The sequence below is a fragment of the Talpa occidentalis genome, unplaced genomic scaffold (genome assembly GCF_014898055.3).
Source record: "Talpa occidentalis isolate TD23 unplaced genomic scaffold, MPIMG_talOcc4v2.1 talOcc4.7, whole genome shotgun sequence".
NCBI classification, from domain to species: Eukaryota; Metazoa; Chordata; class Mammalia; order Eulipotyphla; family Talpidae; genus Talpa; species Talpa occidentalis.
Window position 1 is genome coordinate 43,161,945 of NW_023605083.1, and position 22,168 is coordinate 43,184,112.

The 22,168-nt window shown below is 38.0% G+C and overlaps 1 protein-coding gene across 2 annotated transcripts in view; it reads left to right on the forward strand.

The window, feature by feature from the left end:
* The window catches only part of RORB (RAR related orphan receptor B), a 221,219-nt gene extending 199,356 nt beyond the window's left edge, over nucleotides 1-21,863 (forward strand). For both annotated transcript variants that reach the window (XM_054688692.1, XM_054688691.1), the window contains 3 exons: nucleotides 446-556; nucleotides 2,904-3,016; nucleotides 14,547-21,863. In XM_054688692.1, the coding sequence (XP_054544667.1) occupies nucleotides 446-556; nucleotides 2,904-3,016; nucleotides 14,547-14,702 (380 nt within the window). In that variant the 3' untranslated portion in view covers nucleotides 14,703-21,863. The remainder of the gene's footprint in view (nucleotides 1-445; nucleotides 557-2,903; nucleotides 3,017-14,546) is intronic.
* Nucleotides 21,864-22,168: the final 305 nt, after the last annotated feature.

The following is a 22,168-nucleotide window of genomic DNA, read 5'->3' on the forward strand; positions in this document are numbered from 1 at the left end:
TGTATTCACAGATGTCACAATGGGTACACATAATTTCTATCTGCCCTCATTGATAATGTTAACATTCATTACTTGGTCAAGATGTAGCCCAATTTCTTCAGTCTATAATTACCACTAAATCACCTACTAGAAAGATCGTGCACATGCATGCACCCGCAGGCATAGTATACAAATCCTTGAATGACTTCTTTTTTAAGTGCTAACATACAAATGCAGTTGTAATAACTTTGTTAAAGTAACATTGTTTAATAGCACCATATGATTTAGAGATACAGTTTCGCACCTCTTTGGATATATATTAACCCCCTACACCCACCACCAAGGCACCCATAGTCCTGCACTGCATTCTTTGTGCCCCTCCCCCCTTTGCTGCTTTGTTATGGGATTTTACTATTGCTGCATTCTGTTTAAGTATTTTTATTTAATTCAGTTTTTTTTTAAATAGGTTCTGATGACCTGGTGAATGAAGCATTTGACTTTGCAAAGAATTTGTGTTCCTTGCAACTGACTGAAGAGGAGATTGCTTTGTTCTCCTCTGCTGTTCTGATATCTCCAGGTAGGGAGATCTGAAGTCTTTGCCTTTCTTTCCAAAGCTGTTTTACTATTTCTAACATGGACTACACCTGCCTAAGTCAAGCTGCTCAGGAGAAACTTTAAAGAATCATATTTTCTCTAGTAAACTTTTGATAATTTTGGGCAATTTAAAGTAAATAGAGGGCCTCCCCGGTGGCACAGCGGTTGAGCGCTAGGTTGCGAAGCTAACTGCAGCCTCTGCGGCGCCGGTTCGATCCCCGGCTGCTCCCCGGCCACCAGAGGAGGGTCCCGCATGGCCCGCAGACCTCTCCTGCCGCCCGCTGCTCCCCTCAGCAGTGTACTTCGGTCCTTCTGCCTGCTCTGCTCCCCGCTCTGGCTCTGGTGGATTCTCTCACCCTCCCGCGCTTCTGACTGTACCCAGTGCTGGTATAAATAAATAAACAAATAAATCTTTAAAAAAAAATTAAAAAAATAAAGTAAATAGAGACTAGATCTCTTTTGTTTGCCCTAACATATTTTTCAGTGAGATAGGAAAAATTAATCTCACCTCTAGTGGTATGCCTTGACATGTCTTCCTAGCTGTATGCACCAATAATACCAATCTCTTCATTTTTATCAGGCTTTATTTAATTATTGTTATGTCTCATAAAGACTTTTTCATTGGCTTCTGTTCTTTATTTAGCCAATTTATCTGAAAAAAATGGAAATTCATTATCACTTAGAATGTTATTACTAAAAGTTTCTTTTGTGGTTCTGTCTGAATCAAGTTAATTCTCTGGGCTTTTTTTTGGTTTTTTGTTTTTTTAATTCAAGAAACTTTCCCAAACCTGAAAACACACAAGTAAATACAAGAAGTGACAGGAAATATTTATTTCTGGTAGCAACCACATGCCAAATAATTTTCCTCCTAACATTTTCTCATCTCAATGGATTATTCCCATTGAGTATACTTAGGTAAAAGACTAGTTCTAAGCCTGTGGTCTGTGATGAGGGAGGTGGTTTCACTCTGATTCCTACTTACTCAAAGGATTGCTGCAAAAGTCATTGTCCTTGTGAGGTATGTTTGTGGTAAGTTAGTAAATACCTAGCAGCAAATATTTAAAACAGTACACATCAAATGTAAACAATCCATAAAGATAACTGTCTCACAAGGAAGACTAACCTCTTACTTATGAGTTAAAAATCACCTGAAAAGTTTAACCTTTTTCTAGAGAGAACATGCACCATCAAATTCTGTTGGATATGACATTTGGCTTACTCTCTAGAGTGGGGAACCTTCCAGCCCTGGGAGCAGACCCACCTTCAGGCACACATTCAGCAACTCTAAATACTTCACTTGCCACCATGGCCTAGGGTTATATTCAAAAAGAGAGGGAAGAGCTATTCGTGAGCCTATGTGGGTTCCCTCTCACACCAGACCCCACTCTTCCCCTCAGTTCTTACCATAATGGCCACTTGTTTATTCAGTTCCAAAGAATTTAGGGAAGGGAAAGGGAGGGAAACTTAATTTATTCTGATTGACAATTGCCACTGAAGACTTTTGTGCTCACTTACGTAAGGGGTTGCTTAACTGTTGGCTAAACTTGCCCTTGTCCTGTCTAGGATTACAGAATTGAGTTTCTCACCTGACCTGAACTGTGTTCAGAGGGATCATGGCCAAGTTCTTTTCCATGAGTATTTGTCAGTCTTTGGGGACTCTAGGTGTCTCTTCATAGAACCTAAGGCATTAGTGTTGGGCTGAATTTTGTCACCGTGGTGTATAAAGCTTCAAGGGAAGAAGGAAGAGAGGAAGGGGAAGGAGAGGAAAGAAAAAAGAAAGGAAAAGAGAAAGAGGGAGAGGAAAGGCAGTATTATTCTATGTACCACTTGAAAAATTAAATATAGAAAGAGTACTTAGGAATAAATTTTTGAAATTCATTCCTGCTTATACTATATAAATTATAACATAGTGTATAAAAGGAAAGGAGGGTCCTGAATACAAAAAAAAAAAACTCTTATACAAGAAATTTTCTTGAATTTTATAATTCATTTTATTCACAAGTAATGAACCTTTATATTGAAAGAAAATCTCAGTATATATCCAAAAGGTTGAGATGCAAATTATCACAGACAATAAAAAATGAGTTTATTTGCACCATATGCCTTTACCCCATCTTGATTTCCAGTATCAATGTATTAATACTGGAAAAGAGCATTGCTGTCTTTACCTCACCAATAAAATATTTAGGTTTTACATAAATAATCACATATCTTCAGGAGAAAGTCAGAGCTAAGTAATTTGAAATGGGTCTGAAACTCAGCCATGTGTAGGTGACACTAAACAAAGCTTACATTCCCTCTCCGCTAACCTAATTCTTTTCCTTTGTCAGATCGAGCCTGGCTGATAGAACCAAGAAAGGTCCAAAAGCTTCAGGAAAAAATTTATTTTGCACTTCAACACGTGATTCAGAAGAATCACCTTGATGATGAGACCTTGGCAAAGGTAGGTCCTCAGATCACAGACCCACTATCACCAAAAAGAGAGTATAGTGAGCAAAAGAGAGCTACTCATAAAGCAAAGGACAGTTCTCAACAGCAACAATTCCTGCAAGTTACATAATTTATGCAAAGGTGCATAAATTTTGCGACGCCCATTTTACTTTTTTATTTTAACTTACAGATTTTTTTTAATTGAGGTCACAATGACTTATAACATGTATATGATTCAGGACATTAGGTCCACACATCACCACGCTACATCCACCACGAGAGTCCCTTTCCCCTCTGTTCCTAACCCCACCTTTCCCCTTTAGTAGCTGAATGCTGCAGTCGTATTTCTAGGCTTTGTTTTGGTTTAGTACAGGTTGCTTTGTTTTGTGAAATCATCCAGCATCCGTCTTTCTCCTCTGACTTATTTCACTTAGCATAATCCCCTCCAGCTCCATCCATGTTGTCACTAATGGAAGAGTTCATTTCTTATGGTTGAATAATATTCCATTGTGTGTATGTGCCACATCTTTTTCATCCATTCATCTGTCATTGAGCACTCAAGTTGTTTCCAAAATCTGGAGGTTATGTTTTGAAAGGGAGCTTAGTAAGTTATAATGGATCGAGAGGAGAATGACTTTCTAAGAGAAGGCTGGTTTTGGCAGATCCCCAGGAATAGGAAGACAAATCAAAGGAACTGAGGGTTTTTCCTCTGAGAACAATAATTTATAGTAAGGAAAGAACTCTTCAAAATGTATATGTGAAGGAGAGGAGACTTTATGCTACTTTCAAGAGTCCAGTCTGGGCAAAATTTAAAAGCAGTTCATTTTTTTTTTTTTTTTTTTTTGAAAATAAGGAGCTGTAATGAGAATAGTTAGAGGGTTAGACCACTGTGTGAAGTAGCAAGTTCCCTGTCATAAGTTGTGTTATAATAGACAATTTTTGGTTTCCTTGGGTATGTTATAAATGGCAGTTCTACCTGGAGTAGATTAGACTGAAAACTTGGAAATTTTGCTCAATTCTAATATCGTCATGTAAGACTTGCCCTAAAGTTCTTTCAAAATGGGAAAGCATGTCAGAGGCAAATTTTATGCAACGCCCCAGTCAATTTATTGATCCAGCTTAACTGACAATAGTGATCTTTAAGAAGAATATGGAGAAACAGTTGTTGACCAAAGTAAAATGATCATAAAAGAAGTAATTTTCTAATGATGGATATGCAGCGTTATTTTAAAATTTAAACTATCTTTGATTTCTTAAGAACTAGAATTTTTAGAGAGTAATAAACTAGGAAATGGAGCTTATTCTTGTTAAAGATGATAGAAATCCTACTCTTTATATTTTTATCATTAAAACCCTCCCACTTTGCTCTTGAAGTTCTTTTCTTTAAAAAAGTGGGAAAACTATTTGAAGATACTATCAGATTTTTTCTTTGCACATGAACAGTACTGCTATAAAAAACCTCCATGAGTTAAATATTCTGCTTCATTATGGTAACATTTTGTTAAAATTAAGGCATCAAGGGAAGAACATCTCCACACTGTAGAGTGACAGTTCCCTTTGATGTAACTTTCCACTTACTATTTAGGCAAGGACAAATCACCTGCCCTTGCGCCTCAACTTTCTCATTTTGTCTCAAAGGTAAAACTTCTATATGTTCTCAGCATGTAGAACAGAAAAACAGTAGCGTGAATATATACATTTTTCTCTAGCACTGCTCTTTAACATAAATACATAAATACACCTCTCTAATTAACAAGGGTATATCCTACATTTGATATCTCCCAAAGACTTTGATCCCCTTTTTTACCACTCTAAAAGTAAGTTCTTGATAAAATCCAGAGTTAAACATCCTTTGCTTAGGACTAACGTCTACTTCTCAAAAAAAAAAAAAAAAAAAACCTGATGTCATCACCTATAAAATAAGGATTATAATTTCCTGTTCCTATACAAGTGTGTTTTTCAGTTCAAATGAGATATATACACTGCATAAATTTAAGACATCGAGAAATGATTATTATTCCCCAGGAGAGTAAAGTTCTCCTGCTTACGTCATTTTCTACCTCCTGGGCTAGCTAAGTTATGTGAGGTAGAAAGATTTCAGAGAAATTGAAGAATGAAAGATCTTTAATAACAAGGAAAAAAAGTAGTGTTAACTCTAGGTCAGCTCAACTCTCCTTCCTCAATCTGTAGTGAGAAAAACACACTGTTCAGCTCTTTCCTTCTGAAAAGAATGTTGCAACACTGAAGACAAAGGAAAGCATAGGAAAAGGATTATTTCTTGTATAAAATTAATTGGAGGCAGATGACAATGCATTGCTCCCACAGTTCATGTGTGGATGTTGGGTTTTTGTGTGGCCCCTTCCTTGTAATAGTCATCACTTTAATAGGATGTTGTTTGAACTAATGTGGAGGACCATAAAACAAAATAAGAACTGGATTCTTATTTATCCCAGCTCTGAACTATGTGACTTTGGATAAAGTCACTCCATTTGTCGAAATGTCATATTTCTTCGCTGTCGAGTTCTGGGAGATAGGGAAAGGGGCTAAGTCTCCAGATTACTTTAACTCTTTAAGGACAATGACATCATAAACATTTAAGGATACCCTCTCATTAAACCCACACTCCCCAAAAAGAGTAAGTGAGCCTCAGAAAAACTATTCTACCCTACCACAGATGCTTCTCATCATTTCAGAATGCTCCTTCTGCTTTTATAATCATGGAGCTCTTCTGCCTCCACAATATCTCCAAACAGTAATGACCCTTTTTGGTAATTATAGACAATTTATGGAATCTGGCACACTATCTTCAGAAAAATGTACATATACCCAGTTGTGATAGTCAAATCCAGAGGCTCAGGTTAAACTTCCAAGAAATGGGGCAGATCTGCCCTCTGGTAATGTACAAAGAATATTTTTACTGTTAATCAGTTTGGCCCCGAACAGATCTCAGGTGAGAGGTGTAGGACTCCGTCATTGAATTTCATCCTGAAAGAACAGTCTCCACCACATTTTCTACATGCCCATATCCTGAAGTTAAAGTATCCATTAGCTAGAAGGTTTCAATACCTATATATTAATCTGTTTATTTGCTTGTGGGAAAAAAGAAACCTTAGTAAAGAATCTAGTTTCTTATTTTAGATTATAATATGTAGCATATTTATAAAAAACCATTAGAACCACTTGCTAGCTGAGTGACACTTGATCAGTGACTTAACCTCTGCATGAGTCAGTTTCCTCATTTGTAAAATGTGACTAAAGATAGTAGCCATGCCATATAGTTATTTTCAAGACTAAATGAAGTCAAATATAAGCAAACTACATGATCCACAATAGGCAGTGTGACAGTACTGTTGTTGTAATTCTAGTGGATAGAAAAAATTTCATTTCATTAGGGAAGTTTTACTCCAAAAGATAGCATATATGGGCAAATAACTTGTGGATGAAAATGATTTCAAAAGACAAAAGTTGGGGGTTGAGAAGTGGAATATGGCTTCCTAAGTGATGGGGGCAATGACATGGAGGTAAGAAGGTACAAGGAATAGTGTGATCTGAATAACATATTTGACTGGATCCTGGATTTGAGAAGCTAGGAAAGGAGAAAACACTGGTCACTTTCACTAAAGCTCACAGAAAAAGTATACATATGTGTGTGTGTGTGTGTGTTTCATATATATTTTTAAGCCCCATCTGACTGGGGAGGCAGCCCATCTGTTCTCTGGGCTTCATTTTTCTTGGCTGGAAAATGAGTAGGTGGACTGAATGGTCGTTAAGTTTCCTTCAGTATAATATTCTTTGACTTCAAGAGTGAAAAAAGAGGTTCCTCCTGGCATCTTCTTTTGTCCTTCACTGCTCAGTCCAGGGTGATAACTTTAATGTATCTTTGGATGTTCTACCATTACAGTAAGTGAAGAAACAAACATATTTCACCAAGTCTTGAGATAAAGCAATGAATGTTAGAACTGCCAAAACTGGTGGTGAATATCTTCTCTGGCCTGTGGGTTTCCTTTATTATAATTCCCTGGCCATTCTTGTTGCCCTGGCCAGAGGGACAGAGGATGAAGGAGAAAAACAGGCCATTCCAGCCAAGGCCAGGTTGTGGCAACACACTCATGGTCAAATTCATGGTTTTTATCTTCCTTGGAGAAGTGACATTTATCTTTTCTTTTTATTGTTTTTTTTTAAAGATTTATTTGTTTATACAAGAACCGGGGTACAGGCCAGATTCACGGGAGGGTGAGAGGATTCACCAGAGACAGAGCAGGGAACAGAACAGGCAGACTGACAAAATACACTGCTGAGGGGGGGCAGCGACAGGAAAGGTCTACCACACCATGTGGGACCCTCGCCGGCCGGCCGGGATCAAACCAGCACTGCAGAGGCTGCGGAAAGCTTCACAGCGTGGCGCTCAACCACCTGTGCCACTAGGGGAGGCCCGCATTTAGCTTTTCTGCCCATTTTTTGATCTGGTTGTTTTCTGTCGAGTTGTGTGAGTCTTTTATAGGTCTTTAATATGGGCCTTGTGTCAGATGTATGGTATGCAAATATTTTCTCCCATTCTGTAGGGTGTTTGTCATTTTAGTTATGGTTTCTTTAGCTGTGCAATGCACTATTTTACTGAAACATCAAGGCCACAACTTTCATACTGCAAAAGAAACACTCACATGGAAACGGACTGGTAGGAAGTGTTTCTAAGAGTCATTATTTTTCTTCACAAATATTTATTGTAGCTAAAACATTCCAGGTATGCAAACATATATCACAAGTTCACCTGATATGGAGACAAAAACCTTAGACCTCAATGACTGCAATGAAAAGCAATGCATGATGAGAATCACATGACTGATCCAAAGAATGTGATAATGGAGAGTGGTTGAGCATTCAGTATGTGACAGGGACAGTACTCAGAGATTCTTAAAAACTTGATATGTAACTCTCATCTTACTTTAAAAGGAGAAGGCTGTTACTTCAAGTAATTATACATCTTGCCAAGGTTAACCAGCTTGTAAGGGGGAAAGGGGCAGAATTTTAATCCAATTAAGCTGTTCCAGAGCCAAAACTGTTCCTTTCTGAGCAACTTCTAAATGTTTGAGTTCAGAAAGAAGTTCCTTGTTTCCATCCTTCCCAGGGAGAATTGTGATAGGTCAAATAGGGAAATGTAAATGCCAGGAGGTTCACTAACTCCTTAATTGCTAAGTTTTTTCTAGCATAATAGTAACAAAACCTGATATTCAGCAGAGAGGGAATTTTTCTCCCCATTTTAAAAGTACCAAATCACTAAATAAAAACATAAAAGTTTGGAAAGCTTGCACAGTCTTATTTTACATGTTGATAATTAAAATTTTACCCAAAGAAGACATTCCTGGTTACCCTCACATTAATAGAGCTATTACCATAAAGACATAGAAAAAATACCGTGTTGCACATATATAGTATCTATAGAGCAAACACTGATTGAGAGATCAACAAAAGCCACAAAGGATCATTTATACTGATTTACCTTACTTTCTCTGTGAGTTCAAAATATACTGGGCCATGACTAATAATGAAATGTTTATTTTTCAAGCCTGCTTATTCCTTTTGCAAGACACTAGGCATTTCATTAGAATTCCTAGGAGGTGGGACTAAGGATTTGGGTTCAATGTAATCCTGAACAGCACAGTTAGCACATCAGCACTTGGGAGCCCCACCAGATGGGGCAGCCTTGTGGTCTGAGCTTCCCCATTCTTCAGTTAAGAAAGAACCTTTCAAATTTCTATACTTTAAAAAAAAAATACATGTTGAAAGTTCATAAATCATAAATAACTCAATGATCTATCACAAAATTAACATATCTGTCCATGTAACCAGTATCCAGGTGAAACCAGGCACTCCAGAGGCCCTGCTCAGTTTATCTTACATGGTATATACATTAAAATAATGTTAGAAAAGGGATAAGATAAAATAATGTTAGAAAAGTTCTATAGACCACCAAAGTTTTTGAACTCCAAATCCATACTAAAAAAACAGCTTTCTCCTGGGATAGTTTTTTACCTCACTTGCATTTATTATGAGTATGTTTGATGTGCCATAAAAAGGCAAGAATGGCAAATAACATGGACCTTCAGTGGTTTCCCTGAGGAATTCCTATTAGAAACCAAATTGTTTCAATCAACTTTAGCTAATTTGTGTTTGCTGACACACACTATAGTTCCAAGCCAGAATTCAGGTGTTGTCCATTGGACAACCAATAGTCTATAAATAAGAAGGGGGATTTTGAGGTTACTCTTCACATATCTAGTTGCAAGTCAATATATTAGAATTCATTGCTTCCAAGTCAATATATTAGAATTCACTTAAGCAAAAAGGAAAATAGTAAAATGAAATAGAGGTAGCTCACAGAACCTAAGGTCAAAATTTCAGTCCCCATTGAAGAAGGTACTAGAACAAGCATTCAGAATTCTCTGTCTCAGATGATTTGCTCTTTTTGGATATCCACTTCATTTTTGTCCCTCTCTGAATACCTGTTTTCTCTTTTTTCTTGGGCTGCATGGTGAACTATATCTAGGTTTTAGATTGTTAGCTTCTTCATGGTTTCTGTTGTATTTGGAAAGTAAATTGCTCTCTGTACATTTTCCAACTCCAACCCCAGCTGAACCACGTGTTCACCTCCACTTTAGTTAGCTAGAGTAAAAAGAAGATTCAATCCAACCAGATGCCAAGAATAGAATATAAATGGGGCAGGGAGGGCTTATGACCTGGACTGATATCTCAGTTTTGATATTATAATTCTAATCCAAATGTCTAGATTTAGTTAAACAAAGCCCCCCCCCCCAAGAAAAAGTGAATGGGCAAGTGACATAGATGTATTTGGCCTCACTTGATATTTCTGAAGTTTCTTTCACTTTGATCAAACCATTGTTGAATTCCTCCTTCAGGTTGGAGGGCTTCTTGAGCACCTGGAAGCCCCGATGAACAAGATTACTAGTTTTACCCTCTGAATGATCCTTTTTCCCAACAGGAAGTGTATGTTACAAAATTGTGATTCCTCATAAAATCATCCTCAGAAAAGCAAAAATAGTATTATCATCTCTCCTCAAGCAGTTGATTTTTATTCTTATAGACCCCTGTAGGTATAAGTTAAAGCTTCCTTCTTTTAGGAAATGCTAGTCATAAGAAAGAGATGACTGTGAAAATGCCTTTTTACAGACCCTCTGTCTATGTCTGTTATGGGGATTATTTAAACATGAAGAAATGTCATGATGATTTGAAATCAGCTACCCCCTCCATCTCCAAGTGCTTCTGGATCACCTCCCCAGCTGTTTGAAAAGTTGTAGAACCATTAACTGCTGCTGAGGCTGCTCTAAGCTCCCTTTGAAATGGGGGTCCCCCAGCAGCAGTGCATAATATTAATGAGCAATAAGTGACTGCCTGCTGCTTCCTCAACCAGGCCCTCCTGGGCTCTGACAAGTGCTACTGCCGCCTCCACAGAGCCTACTGGTCCATTGTGCCTCCAGAGTGATGGATGCCCCAGTCAGCACTTCTATTTCTACAGCAGATAGATGGCTTTAAATCAGCCTCTTCCAAGAGCACAGAGGGTCGGGAAGCATTTTACCTTTCTTAGTGCTCTTAGCTCAACGTCTCCCAATGCTTTTAAACAAATAGCATTTCTCATCATTCAACCCATTTTACAGATGAGCAACAGGAATAGGATCCAAAACCTACAAGAGGGAAAAACTAGGTCCTGAACCAAATGTTTTGTAAACCCCATTTTTGGGCAGGAAAGACATGAGTCAACATTCACTTCGCAAAACCAAACACATTATTAAATATGTCCAGTGCAGATAAACAACTGTAGAAGGTTTTGGTCATGCTTTCATACATTCTGTTTCCCATGCCACCCTTTCTCTAAAGGAACAGAGAATACTTTAAGAATTGTAGTACCTAGGATTCTACTTTATTGAATGAGCAACTGACTTTAATTGCTACCAGAAAATGAAAATCAATATGATGTTGCTTTTTCATTTCTGTATCAATAAATGACTGGTTTTGCCATGTATTAACACATGCTATACAGACTTAATTTTTGATGATTGGTTAAGGACTAAGCTGGGTTCTTGCCTTCCATGTAATTTGGATGAACAAGGGTGGACTTGAATATTTTTCCCTTTGAAGGAAGAATTATGTGGAATGGAAGCATACCAGCTAATTCATATATGGCTACTCTGTGCCAGGTACTGCTATAGACAGTTTGTAGTAAACCACTTAACCCTCATATTAGCCCTCGGAGGCAGGGATGGTTAAAATTGCCATCTGTCAGGTAAGGAAGTTGAGAGGTTAAGTGACTTGCCTAAGATCATACAATCATAAGTACAAGGTTGAAGATGCAAACCCAGGCAGTCAGACTTCCAAGTCCATATTTTTTTTAAGGTGAGGCTAATCCTCCCTGTATGTTATTTGTGTTATATGGCACACAGGAATTTCATTACTTGTTCCTCACCCAACTAATAAAAGTAGCAAATGAAAAACTTTCCCTCTCTGGCCATGACAACTTCCTTGTCAGCCTCCTGAAAAGGAGCTAACTTTATATTCAACTCCCAGAACTCCTTCAAAAACAATAAAGAATTTATTTTTCAGTTTTGAAAACCAATTGCAAATTTAGATTTGAATCTAAATTCAAAGTCTGTTTCTCAAAGTCAAAACATGAAGTCTGAACTCACCTGAATTTACTGAAACAGAGTCCCAAGGAGTAAACCCCAACAGCCCAGTGGTTCTTGTGTGCAGTAAAGGTTAACAGTTATTAGAGAGCTCATGCTACAGTTTCAGGAGTTCTGCACATCATCAACTCAATTGCACATGATTGTAGAAACATTTCAAAGTCTCTCTGCATTCAATAGCTATTTCAGGGAGAATTATAATGGACAAGGAGTGTTGTGAAATTTTTGGAGTCTCCTATGTCAACCAGTTGGCTAAGGAGCTTATATAATTTCCCAAAGGACTCTAGTTAAGTGGACACTTGTATACTCTTCACATATGAAAGCAGAGAAGAGTTTTCCAAGCTGGACTCAAAGTCAGTCTTTCAGAATGGAATACTCATCTTTCTTTTTTCTTGCTTCAAAACCCTTCCAAAGCCATTACTGTAGACTGTGAGACTTTGCATAATCGGGCAATGCCCACCCCTCCAGCTTTATCCTTGAACACACTAACTGCTCCTGCCACAGTGAATTTCTGATATACCAAGAACCATACCCAATGCATTAATGCTGGGGTAATCACAGAGACCCGCCCAGTTCCTCATTAGCTCTCACTCATCCTTCAGAGCTCCACTGAAATGGTTCTTTCTCAGGGAAGACCTGTCAGAAGCAGCCAGAATATTTCTAGTGCAAGCAAGCACAGGGCAGGTTCACTGCCGCAGACGGAAAGGAGTGTCCTGGAGCCCTCGGTGGATTTTACGGGCTTTTTCACGCTCTCTCAGGGAACCATTTACACAGTCACACCAGGCAGGGAGGCTGGCACCAAGAAGCAGACCTGAGCCAGGCAGGGGGGCTGGGAGGCAGGCAGGAAACCAAACCTCCCAGCCCCCAGGAATCATTGTACTCTTTCTCTGACCTTTCTCTGGCGTTCTCTCTCGTGGTCTCTCCTCAGAGTGACGCTGCTCTTTTAGCCATCACCCCCTCTACACAGGTGTGAGCATTCACACATGCGCATGCCCTGTGGTCTCTGGGCCCAGGTGTCCATAAGCATAGGCACGGCACACGTGCCCTGTGCCCACGCCCAGCAGCCCAGGCATCCACACTGGAATGAGAAGGTGAAAAACGCCTGAAAACTTCATGTACTCTACAATGCCCTAATATTTCTTGCACTGTTCTTTCTTAGTACCCACCACAGTTTTCCCGTCTGCTTTGCACTGTGTGGTAACTATTTACATCTGTCTTCCCACATAGATAAGCAAGAGCCACGTTGTTTTTGTGCATTTGATGTCTTCACAGAGTGCCTGCTACAAGTTTAAGTATTGATAACTTATAGTGTTGGCTAGAAAGTCTTGATTCTCGGTCTAAAATTTCACACGGATTCTATGAATAAAAATTCCACATTTTTCATTTCTAGTACTATCATTTAATGGCAATGAAAATGGGTAGGTTGAAAAGTCTGAACCTCAGACTTCTTTATGTGTTCTCCATCCCTTTAATGAATATGTCAACAGCTCTAATTCTGATGCTATTTTTAAATCTCTCGTAGTGTGGTTATATAGTCATTAGTTGCTAAAAGGGAAGTTAATGAAAGAGTGGAAATTTCTGATTTTGAAAAGCCACAAAGTAACTAATTATCTATTTCCTCTTACTTCAAAGGCTGAAATGAATTCTTACTCTTTAATAGAATAGGAAGTAAAGTGAATGAACTTCATTGGTGATTAGTCAGGTTTTATTTAATATTACCACTTTAAGTATATCTTTGCTTAGCTATATGAACCATCAAGCCTATTTTCGTAAGTGTTCTCTGTATGAGAATATAATTTATTTCCGTAGTAATTTGATCACAATGACTTTTGTTTTTAAGCTAATTTTGATAGTTAGATGACATATTCTAAGTGTTTCTAAATCATGTTAAAAACCACAGTTGTTCATTTCTGAACACCTATATAGCATTAGTTATTTGTGGATATTTTAAGTTATTATAAAACATATCAAAATCGACAATCACAAGTAGATATTTTCCCAAGAGTGTTCAAAAGCCCTCCTTAAGGAAGCTGAGGGCCAGTGACCTCCCAACTCTCTCTTGATTCATTGTTTCATTGTATGATTTACAGTGGGCCAAGGCGCTCACAGCAAAGCAATGCAGATAATTACAGATTACATCTCATACAGTAGGTTGTGCCTTCCTATTACTGTCACCTGCCAAAACTAAACGTCTAATAGTCACATCAAAAAATCTGTGGGAAATAATGGATAATAATAACATTAGCTCACAATTGTGTTCACTCCTACAGTGCTCATTAAGAGTACTTGCAAGTTGCACCGGGAGAAGCTGCAGCTATTTAAGTAATCGCATCCAGACATAGTGAATACACTCTTTCCTCTGCTCATTAACACTTTTAAAAGAATTATCTCTTCTCCATGTAACAATCCTATGAATAGGTACTATTAGTAAGCCCATTTTACAAATGAGAAAACTGAGACATACAGTATGGCACAGCCTCTGAGCTCTTGTGGAACCAGGATTCACACTCAGCCAGCCAGCCTCAGAGCACCCTACTCCTAAAGACTGAGCCAAACCTCCTCCTGTTGGTATTTCATTTAAAAACAATGAACCTGGCCTCTTGGACCTGCTCTCTTTCTTCCTCTTTTTTCCCTTTAGAGGATGGAGGGCGGGGAGGTGTTTTATTTTGTTTTGCTCTGAACGGCTATTCTTCTCTCTTAAGGAGAAACTGACAGTGAGCCTTCTTTCTTTCTGAACATCTTATTCCAAAGCCATTTCTCTTCATCTGTGGCCAGGAAGAACATTGCTTCAGAGGACAGCGCACTAATGAGATTCCCCTTTGTCTCCTTCCCTGTCTCTCCATTCTGCAGTTAATAGCCAAGATACCAACCATCACGGCAGTTTGCAACTTGCACGGGGAGAAGCTGCAGGTATTTAAGCAATCACATCCAGACATAGTGAATACACTCTTTCCTCCATTATACAAGGAGCTCTTTAATCCTGACTGTTCCACCGTCTGCAAGTGAAGGCGACAAGAGAACTGTCTCTTAATCATGGATGCATCACCATTGTGACAAAAGCAATGTGTTCATGAAGACTTAAGAAAAATGTCACTACTGCAACATTAGGAATGTCCTGCACTTAATAGAATTATTTTTCACCGCTACAGTTTAAAGAATGTAAATATGCACCTGAGTGGGGCTCTTTTAATTGTTTGTTTGTTTTTGAAATGACCATAAATATACCAATATAGGACACTGGGTGTTATCTTTTTTTTATTTTATTTGGGTATGTTTTGGGAGACAATTGTTTATAGAATTTTATTGTAGATATATACAAGAACAGAGCGGTACTTTACATGATTACTTTTCCTGTTGATTGTTCAAATATAATTTAAGAAAATTCCACTTAATAGGCTTACCTATTTCTATGTTTTTAGATAGTTGATGCATGTGTAAATGTATAGCTGTCTTGGAAAGCACTGGCCATGTATGTAATAAGTATATAATATCTGAGAATATTATATATGACTATTACTTATACATGCACGTGCTCTGTGGCTTAAAATACCATACCTACTAGCAATGGAGGTTCAGTCATGCTCTTATATTATTTACCTTCTGTGTTATATGTTACAGTTGTGTTAGACAATCAGGATTTTGTTTTCCCAGCCAGAGTTTTCATCTATAGTCAATGGCAGGATGGTACCAATTCAGAAGTAATTCTACAAAAGAATAAATATAATGCATGGCCTCTGTATAAAAACTCTATTTCTATCAATGACATTAAAGCCTTGTCAAGATGGTACGTATTGGGGTAAAAATAAGTATTGGGAGCCATTTTCCTGTTTGAAGAGTCAGACCACAGATAATATTGTGGATTCCAGGACTTTTTTGACCCAACAACAGACTTTTCCTATTTTTCACCAGGATACATAAGATACTTTTTTCTTCAGATTTTAATTTGTGGAAAAAACTTAATTTTGGTGCTTATTCTGTCATCAACAGAGAAATACAGTCTGTAAACTGTGACCACCAGCATATTTTTCTAATAGAATTAGAGTCAAAGAGCAAATCTGAACCCAGGGTCCAAATGCCATTTCATATAAACATTTTCTCTCGATTCTTTTTTTTTTTTTTTGGCAAAGTAGAGGTAGAAGGAAAATACAGAAAATAAAAAAACATTTCTTTATATTCCTTCTCTTTAATAAGTTTGTTAGAAAAAGAAGCAATAAAGGAGGATGCAGGACTTTATTTGTCCTTCTAGTCTGGGCCTCTATGCTTTTCAACTCCAAAATGTTGTCTTATAAAAATATAGCAAAAACTTGGCAGACTAGGAAAAAAGATGTTATTCTATAAAACTAATATACCCCAAAGCCAAAACTATTTCCTATGCAGTTTATAATTGTATCATCCATCTAGCCTGGAATTATATTTTAGCAACTTTTCAAAGTACAGAATGTAAGAGGAAAGATCAGGATTAAAACATTCAGACTTCCTAGCACTAGTTCTCCCTCTCCACCTGTTCTGCAATCGAGTGCATCATCAGAAGAGCATTCATTCCAAGGAGTTTGTTCTGTCTGTCCTCTGGAGGCCTTGTGTCTTTAGTCTGATCTGATCCAAAGTGAGGTTTTTTTTTTTTTTAAGGACAATAAAAATGATGACCTCTTCTAAGTGTGGCCCTGCCACCAGCTCATGAAGACCTGTCCTTTTCTCCTTTTCACACAACACCCAAGCCTGTGCACACACACGTACACCTGTTTTGTAAAGTTTCCATCAGTGGAAACTTAGACTTTTTTAATCTCTACTGGTCTCGTGACCGCGCATCATTGAGAGCTGTCAACACGATGCCACAAAACTTCTCACTAATATCAAACAATAGTGATAGTCTTTTCTTGTAGAAAACAGTCTTTTCCCACCTCATGATTGATGAGTTCCAAATCAATGGGGAAAAACAAAAAGGCTTTAAAATAATGAATCTCTTTCTCAACTACTGTTATATTCAATTAATTTAACAACATTGAACCAAATTACCTTCAGTGTCTAAGAAGACAGCTGTAGACTGCTTATTATGCTGCTACAGGGACTCAATTCTTTTTGGTGTAAATGTCACTCCTGCTAGCTCTTTGTATAAAGAATTAATTCCAAGAGTCATATTTCCTTCTAATGGAAAGATTACTTTACTGATTGCTAGGAAAACAGGGTAATGGAAGGCACTCAATTAAACCAAGCCGTTTCCAAATGCAATGTATGTTTTATGATTGGCTTGTGATAGGCGATGCTTAATGTGTCTACTTGGTGTTTCCCTTTGAGCTTTGAACTTATGTCAAACTTTGTTTCCATTGTTCTGTTGGCTTAGTGTTTTCCATTGTCAGCCTGTAATTCCTGCTCAGTTGCAAAGGGAATCATTTGTTTCCTCCAATTTACCTTAGAGGATTTAAATTGGCTCAATTGATGAAGTGGCTTAGAATTTTTTCCTCCCTTGTCCCATGGGCAATGTAGGAAAAAGATTGTTCCCCACATTTGCCTCAGCAGGTACTGAATTTGAATTTGTGTCGTTTCCACTAGTGCAAGCATTTCATTGGAATAGCATGAATCTTTTGAAGCTAAGGGACAGGAAACAGCTAGCAACTGAACCACAGCAAAATAGAAACCTGTACCTCCTTCTCAGGAGAGAAAAGATTTCCACTTTTGGCCACAGATGCCACATCTGTCCCTTAGAAAGAACATAATCTTATTTTCAAAGGCAACAAAACATCTTTAAAAGCCATGCTTTGAGCAGCTTGAGGTATTCTGAAACTTTGGTAAGGACAGCTTTCATAATCACCTGCAATCTTTGTCCCTTCCCCATGAAATCTAGCAAATGTTCCCCATGAAATCTAGCAAATGTTCACAACGCACCTATGGTAAGTGTGCACTGGCAGAAAGAACCCATGACCTGTACTTTTCACTTCATGCTTTGTAAATGACAATCACTGCTTGATGCAGATGTTGCACTGTATCCACTCAGGGATGTTTCATTTAAAAAAAAAAAAAAAAAAGGTACATCAAGAAGCAAGAGGAGAAAACAGGAAAATGACAACAAAATGTAAATGGCATAAATTAGATATGCCAACGAGGCAACCTCTCTGACAAGGCTTTCAGACCAGCAAGCAGTACCTTCATGCTGTAAACTGAATTTATTTTTACTATTTGGACTTGCTAAACTGCACAGGATTAAGGACAACTTAGTCTCATTTTCTAAAATCTGCTAAGAATCAAATGATCCAGCCACTTCATTTATAGGAGTATGTATCGCCCAGCAAACCCAACCTTCCTTACAAGCTCTGAGGAAGGAAAATACAGAAATCTAAGTGGCATTAGATGAAGCTTGCAAGAGAGATTAAGCTGTATGAATTCAAATTCCAGTGTATCCAGTGTATCTATAAAAGGAAAGACAAAATTAGGTGGAAATATGGGAGAAGAAGGGGTTGCAAATCTGGTTTAACAGCCTACTGCTCATAATCAGGGTGGTCTTTGTATCCTTTTCTCTGTTTTTTTCCTTTAATCCCCCAAAACTGAAAGTGGATGGTGGAGATGTACTCTACAAACATCTCCTTTCGGGATTTCCCTTGTTTTAACACTGTCTTCAGGGCTCTGAACTAAAGAACCACTGAGAGGGCAAAAAGAGACTGTTTCTTGGGGAATTCGGTTTCTTGAGCTTAATATCAATCATAGTGAATTCTGGATATTAACAAGAAGTTCCAGAGAGTCCTCAGTTTATTTCCTGTTGCAGCTGCTTGTTCAAACACACAACTTCATAGCAGTCAAGCTAAATTGTTTGTAAAAACTAGGGACATGGATAGTCAACTCACTAATACCCATGCTCTATAATCCCATGTGAACCAGGCTTGAAAGTAAAAATTCTTGTGTCCCAAGGACAAGCTAAAACTTCACCAGCTTTTTAAAAAAAACAGTCAGATCCAAATGTCAATTTTGTTCCATGTTCTTTGTTTTTATTATTTTACTTTATTGGAAAACAGAAGAAATTATTTTTCTCACTTTTTTTTCCCTATAAACTTTGGTTTCCCATGAAGTTACTACAATTGGCAGAAAATTCAGTCAAGGATGTCTGTGCTCTGACAGAACCACCATCCAATAGAACAGCAATAATTTTAGAGTGTACTTTTGTAGTGAAACTTTGCACAAAGTCTCTTGTATAAAGATGGAAAAGCCCCACCATCTGCTTTAGACGAAGTGATAGTTGATGTTCTGTTTCCAATTCTTTGTACAAGAAGCAGCCTGATGTGGGAAACCATATGGGTTTTTAACAAGAGTTGACAACCACCGGGGTGCTGTGGAGGGGGGTAGCCAAGGGGAAGGTAGTCTCAGGACCAGTGGTACATGTTTATTTGTAGCAAGGGTTACCCATCTAAAAGCCTAAAAGGACTGGAGTCAGTGCGTATGAGTGAAGCTGTCCAGCGGTGAGCTGGCCAAAAAAGTTCCATCTGAAAAGGGATGTCGACCAGTTAGCTAAAGTAGAAATGTTGCTAAAGCTTCTGAATTGTATAAAATCTCTCCAGTTATAAATTATGTGAATTGATTGAGAGTTTAGTGCAGACTAAAAAAATTACATCTCTGGGTAGATGGGGGCCTGCAGTTTGCAATTCTGGTGTAAAGGAAAATCTGAAGGCCTGTTCAGAGGAAGCAAATCTGGCCACCTAGAAATGAATGATTTTAGGGTGGAGGGTCAGGGTGGAGGTGGAGCTTTTGTCCTGTTTCCATTATTTGTCTATATCATAGGCTATCATGAGATGTCAGTTAAAAAAAAAAAGCAAAAGTCTAAATATGAAAACAATTCGATTTAGTGATGACTTAACAAAAGACATTTCAATTGTCTTCCCAGATCTCCGTGCTTCATAAGCCAGGTGGCTAGATTTCTCGACACTTTTTTTTCTGAAAATCAAATGCTCGATCTTTATACTTTTGAGTTTCAACAGGTTTCTTTCAATGTCTGGCTTCCATAGCTGAGCCAAGTTTTGTTTCCCATTAGTTGTGTCTAAAGAATTTATACTGCAGTCACGATGATGTAGTCCTCCATTGCTCTGAAGTGCAGGACCATAGATTCCTATGCAGCAGATGGGGCTTGTCAGTTTGTGCACTTTTTTCCTAAGCTGCTGAAGTTCCTCCGAAGTGAATTCCTCTGAAGTGGCCATAGTAATCTTGGTCTCCTGTACGACCTCCAGTGGATCAGAAAAAACAGCTCAGTAGTTGTTCTCATGGCCAAAAATAAAGCACAAGGTTACTGAAATTGAATAAACCCAGTTGGAAAAAAGCGCAGGGGGCTGCACCCCAGCTGGGTGGCACAACCTTTATATTAGACTGTACTCTTAGGGCAGAGTCTGAGGGAGAGAATTCACTCCCTTTGGCAGCACCTTACACAGAGACACACATTAGGTGCCTGTGCAAACCTACAGATCCCACATCCCAGCACAGTACCGTCTGCTTCATCTGATTAACACACACAAGAATGAAAAACCACACCCACAGAAAACTGAGTATGTATTGTAGAAATGTAGAGGAAAAATAAAAATATTTTTTCAAATGTAATTACTTTTAATATATGCTTGTGGAAGGTCTAATACAATGTATGCTGTCTCTGTAATTTTTGCTGTAAATAACTGGAGACAGTGAATACACTGATTTTTCTATGTCTCTGTTTAAGGATAAGACTTTGTAACAATTTTTTAGAGGGGGATAAATCAACAAAGAGCAAATATGTACTTGCTTCCTATCTGCGTGTTATGTACTTCTCAGAAACTGGTTGTAACAGTTTAAGCATCTTGACGGGTCATTGGTGTTAAGTGTATGCTTCCTTTTGTAATACAGCTGAGAAGGGACAGGACTGTCAATTCAATCTGCTCCAAAGAATTTGTATGGAATATTGGTCTAAGACCTGCAAACTCTATCTAAACTAGACAATATGAGAAAGGAAAGTTAAAAAAAAAAATGTTGCCTGAGTAAGTCATCTTTCTTGTAGTAAATGTCCAAATCCTTTCTGCATGGAATAGCTTAAGGAAAACAAACTCTGCTTTCTGATGAACAAGATATTTTTGTACACATTTATTTCTTATTAATAACCTGAGGTCAGACCACTCATTTGCTGAAGCCATAACTGACCTTCACCAAATAAATGTTGTAAAGAACCTGCGGGATGGTTGTGGGGAGACCAAGAGGGAGGAAAATTGAAGGTGTCTTGAGATGTTAACAACACAGGCAGGAAGGAGCAAGTCCGATGAACCTGATGATTTTCCTGCATCCCAAATATGACTTTAAAAGGCTAGTATTTTATGATGATCAATTTGTAATAAAAAAAGATATTTAGATTTAAATGAGACTTTCCAATATTTTTGAAATCCCTGACAAATGCTTCCTTGCTTTTAGGATTGAGAGAAACGATTTTCATATTCTTCCAGCATTCAGAGATTTAATGTTTTTACCTTTGCTCCAGCCTACTGTGTAAAGTAAAGAAGAGCAACACTAAGTCCCCCAGCAGTTGAAACCACAGGTGTCTGGGGCTTGCCTGTACCAGGATTGCTCCTTGGGGAGCAGGGTGTGAGGGTGCAGCTGGCGTCTCTTGTAAGCATGCACACCACTGTTAGCGATGCACAAAGGTTGCATTGGCAAATGTATGTAAGATAAAAGTATTCACTCTAAAAAAGCATAATAATTATACTTTTGTAAAAAAATAATGCCTCATATAGTCACCATTGATTTTTCTGGAGCTTAATTGCATTATTACCATGTATCACTATTGGCCTATAGAGGCAAAAGCAAACTACAAATAAACCCAGTGACATATATAGTTTTAAAATTTACAACTTTCTGATCTCTCTCTCCTTGTTTAATATATAAGCCCTAATTTCTGTGTATGTGAGTAAAACTGCCGCCTGAGTCATTTAGGAAGTAAGCATTGAGTTTTTTATTATAAATATACTAGAATAAAACAGCATTCCCTAACAATTAAAAAAAAAGAGTTTTATATTACTTTAGAATGTAATAGGTTTTGTCCTTATTTTACGTCCTGTAAATTATTAGTTGAATACTGTTAGCATTCCCTGATAATGCACACATGATTTCTGAATGTTTTCTGTAAATGACAATCAATGTTTATGAAGTCCCCTCCTTTAATGCTGAACAAAATTAAAAGCAGAAAAAGAAAAATGCCTTGCCTAATCTTTTTCTTTCCCCCATAGGGAACAAGGAGAGGGAGAAGAAGATAGGCAGTTTTGAAAGCACTGATCCAGGGGTTCTTACCTTCAGAGTTACCCTTTTCCAGTAAACAACGGGTAAAATTTTTTTTCCGGACATTCTTGTGTCCTTGAGGGCCTGGCCTGAGTTAAAAATGCTCATTGAAAAAAGACCCGGGCAGCAGTCTAGCCAAATAGCTTACCACGTTGCAATTAAAAATGAGAACAGCGTCTCCTTTACTAGAACTTTTAAAGGAAACTCTA